This window comes from Propithecus coquereli, unplaced genomic scaffold (assembly GCF_000956105.1).
Source record: "Propithecus coquereli isolate 6110/MARCELLA unplaced genomic scaffold, Pcoq_1.0 Scaffold203, whole genome shotgun sequence".
NCBI lineage: Eukaryota > Metazoa > Chordata > Mammalia > Primates > Indriidae > Propithecus > Propithecus coquereli.
Genome location: NW_012145301.1, coordinates 1,528,153 through 1,531,616, shown reverse-complemented (window position 1 = coordinate 1,531,616; position 3,464 = coordinate 1,528,153). Strand labels below are relative to the sequence as shown.

General features: G+C 37.4%; 1 protein-coding gene across 8 annotated transcripts in view; it reads left to right on the top strand.

The window, feature by feature from the left end:
• Positions 1–3,464, top strand: part of SORBS2 (sorbin and SH3 domain containing 2) — a 73,644-nt gene that overhangs the window by 29,041 nt on the left and 41,139 nt on the right. For all 8 annotated transcript variants that reach the window (XM_012644010.1, XM_012644014.1, XM_012644012.1 and 5 more), the window contains 2 exons: positions 314–363; positions 2,959–3,146. In XM_012644010.1, coding sequence (XP_012499464.1) covers positions 314–363; positions 2,959–3,146 — 238 coding nt within the window. The remainder of the gene's footprint in view (positions 1–313; positions 364–2,958; positions 3,147–3,464) is intronic.

Genomic DNA, 3,464 nt, shown 5'->3' with positions numbered 1-3,464 from the left:
TTTAGCTCTTATTTCAGTAGTCCTGTGGAAATATTGATTTTCCCTCCATGCAATACCTGAGTTATGGATAACTTGAGTTACACAGAGAATTGCAATATGGAATATCAGAAGAGAAAGTAGATAAGAACAAAGAATAAATCATGATTTATGATGATGCATGATTTCTCTTTGGAAAGACATTTTTATAATCATCATAAATAGTTCCTTCAACCTCAATTTTTATAATATTCTTTTTAGGATACCTAATATTGACAGGGCAATGAAATTTTACCATGATAAAAATTTTCATGAAACTATTATTCTATTTTAACAGGCCTCCTTGTATCAATCCTCTATAGACAGAAGCCTGGAAAGACCCAGTAGGTAAGAATCTCATTAATATGACACAAGTAGAATATTCTATACCAGTGTTTTCTTTTTCAATTGTAATATTATTCAGTGTAATAGTATTGAGGATTGTGTATCACTCATTTTTATGTTAAGAACCATGCCTCATGAAGTTGTTTTATTTTGTCTCTGCATAATTTGATATGATCATATTCAAGAATTTGTAAAAAATATTAGTGAAATAAATCTGGATTCCTTCACAGCTTAAGAAATTCTTCCCTTCCCTGTCTCTGCTATACTGTTTTCTTTTCTTTAGATGGGGATTATAAATAATGAATTTTTCAATGTTGTTAGGTGGCCTTTATGATAATATATTTGAAAAAAATTTGTAGATTAAAAAGTGTTATACACATATTTGTTAATTATACTCAGACTACTCAAATCAGAAATGCTTTTACTACCAATAGGCTTACTATATACAAGGCATGCTAAGAACATAAACATATTCAATCCTAAGACAACACCATGGGTTAAATAGCATTGTCCCCACTTTATCTCTGAGAAAAATTAGGCTCAGTAACTTTACCAAGTTTACACAGTCAGCAAGGAGAGAGACAAGATGGAATTGAACCAAGATGGCTTGTAACTAGTAGGCCTAACTACCCTCAGAGTCTGCCCAGGGTTAGTCCTGTTAGTAAGCTTTAAATATCACACTTACTTTAAAATATTACAAAATCCAGATATCGTTCAATAGTAATATTGAATAACACATACTCCCAGCCATATTGTATGATCAACAACAAATATTCATATAGTAGCATAAAGTTACCCTCCTGTACATTTCTATCAACATGAGCAGAAACTCTGTGAATTGGGTGCTTCTTAAATTGGACTGATGAGTGCCATCCAAGTACTATCACTAAGGAAAAAACTACCCGAGCCCCCCTTTTTTATCTTATGCATCTATATGTGCATACAAAATGTTTGAAATGTTTCAATTTTAGAGTTTTAATTTGCCCTAAGATGGGCTGTAAAGGTACACAGATGCTCACATGGCAGGAAAGTCACAGCAAAAACAGGTCCAGGAGATGGGGCATCCTCTTTAGGAGAGTACAAATTCTGAAGTCTGTCCCACTTCCGTACGTCCCCGGCATGTGTGTTTGGTGTAGTCATTTGTGAAACTGTGATAACAATGCATACATACCTCAGGTTTGCTGCGCCGGGTTAATTAAGACAAAAATGTAATAAAGCACGTAACGTTCTGCTGGGCTCCGTGGGAGCTGCTGTTGCTGTTGCTGCTGTTACTGCTGTTTACATAATTTTATCCAGTGATTCGATATGTTGTGGTTTCTGTCCCTTCATTCACTAATGTTTGTCTTAAATGATGTTCTACTCAAACTCAAAACTGTGATACAAACTCCCTGCCATTTTAGACTGTTGACACCATTTTATGCAACAGAGGGAAAGGAATGCTTAATAGTTTATTTGCTGACCAGATTACTGGTCGTTCATTATTTCAATATGAAATGTTGGAATTCTGGTATACGGTCTTCCAAAGCTAAGATTAGCAGGAGAAGCTGCAGGCAAATCTTGAGGTAAGAGATGTTGGCCTCCCAAGATGTCTTCCTTTTTTCTAGTTCTTTCCTCCCTTTTGGCACTCCCCGATGGATGCGATCATGCTGTTGGAGCTCTCCTTTGCAGAGAAAAGATACATGATAAAAATCATGATGCTAAATTCTCAGCCACAACATAGTATGCTATCAGAAAACTTTGACTTTAAAAAACACTTAACAATTTATGTTCACACAAAAACCTGCACATAAGTGTTTACAGTCACATTATTCATAATTGCCAGAACTTGGAAACAACCACGATGTCCTTCGATAGGTGAATGGATGAATAAACTGTGGTACGTCCATATAACAGAATATTATTCATCAATAAAAAGAAAGGAGCTCTCAAGTGACGAAAAGACATGTAGAAACCTTAAAAGTATATTACTAAGTGAAAAAAGCCAATCTGAAAGGCTACATTCTCTATAATGCCAACTATGACATGCTAGAAAAGTCAAAACTATAGAGATAGTGAAGAGACCAGTGGTTGCCAGGGGCCACAGGGAGGAAGGGAGGCACAAAAAGGGGCAGCACAGGGAATTTTCATAGCAGTAAAATGATTTTATATGACACATTAGTGATGGACATATGTCATTATACATTTTTCAAAACCCATAGCACGTTTACCACGAAACACAAACCCTAAAGTAAATTATGGCCTTGGGATGAAGGTGTGTCAAGGCAGGTTCATCATTTGTAACAACGTGCACATGAAGAGAAGCTGTAAATAATAGGGGAATCTATGCTGAAGAGGAAGGGAGTATAAAGGAATTCTCTACACTTTCCAATCAAGTTTTCTGTATGCCCAAAACTGCTCTTAAAAAAATAAAATCTATTAAGTTTTTTAAAAGATGATTCTAAGGAAAGCATGTTTAATGTCAAGGAATGAATTCCTAACGATGCAGCTTTGGAGTGGGAGTTTAGGAGTTACACCATGTCACTAGCACCTCCCACTGGTCCTTGTGGTGCACATGTGAGCCTCAGGTACCAACCAAACTGACGTGACTCCTTCTTTCAGTTCTGCAAGCATGGCCAGTGACTTTAGGAAACGGAGGAAGAGCGAGCCTGCAGTGGGTCCCCCCAGGGGCTTGGGAGATCAAAGTGCAAGCAGGACAAGCCCAGGCCAGGCGGACTTCCCAGGATCAAGCGCCACCCTTACAAAGCCTTTCATTAGTTCTTCTCCTTCTTCCCCCTCGAGAGCAAAAGGTGAGCAACGATAAGCAGACATGCAGACAATGTACTCGTGTAAGTATTAGTCTGGAGAACCACGTGAGAGCTGGTCCAGTGACAGTGACATGTGCCAGCTTTCACCTACAGTGTCTTGAATAAAATCTAGTTTCTGAACAAGAGCTTTCTTCCTACCCAGGCTGACTCGAGCTGCCAAGCCACTTGGGTTGCTTAAGAGATTCTCATTAGCATCTGTTAATGTGTTTTTTCCCAAAATCAATTTTTAAACAAATTCCAAGTATCAACTAATTTATTGCCAGGCTATTAAAAGATGACCTTTATAAATATTTACATATA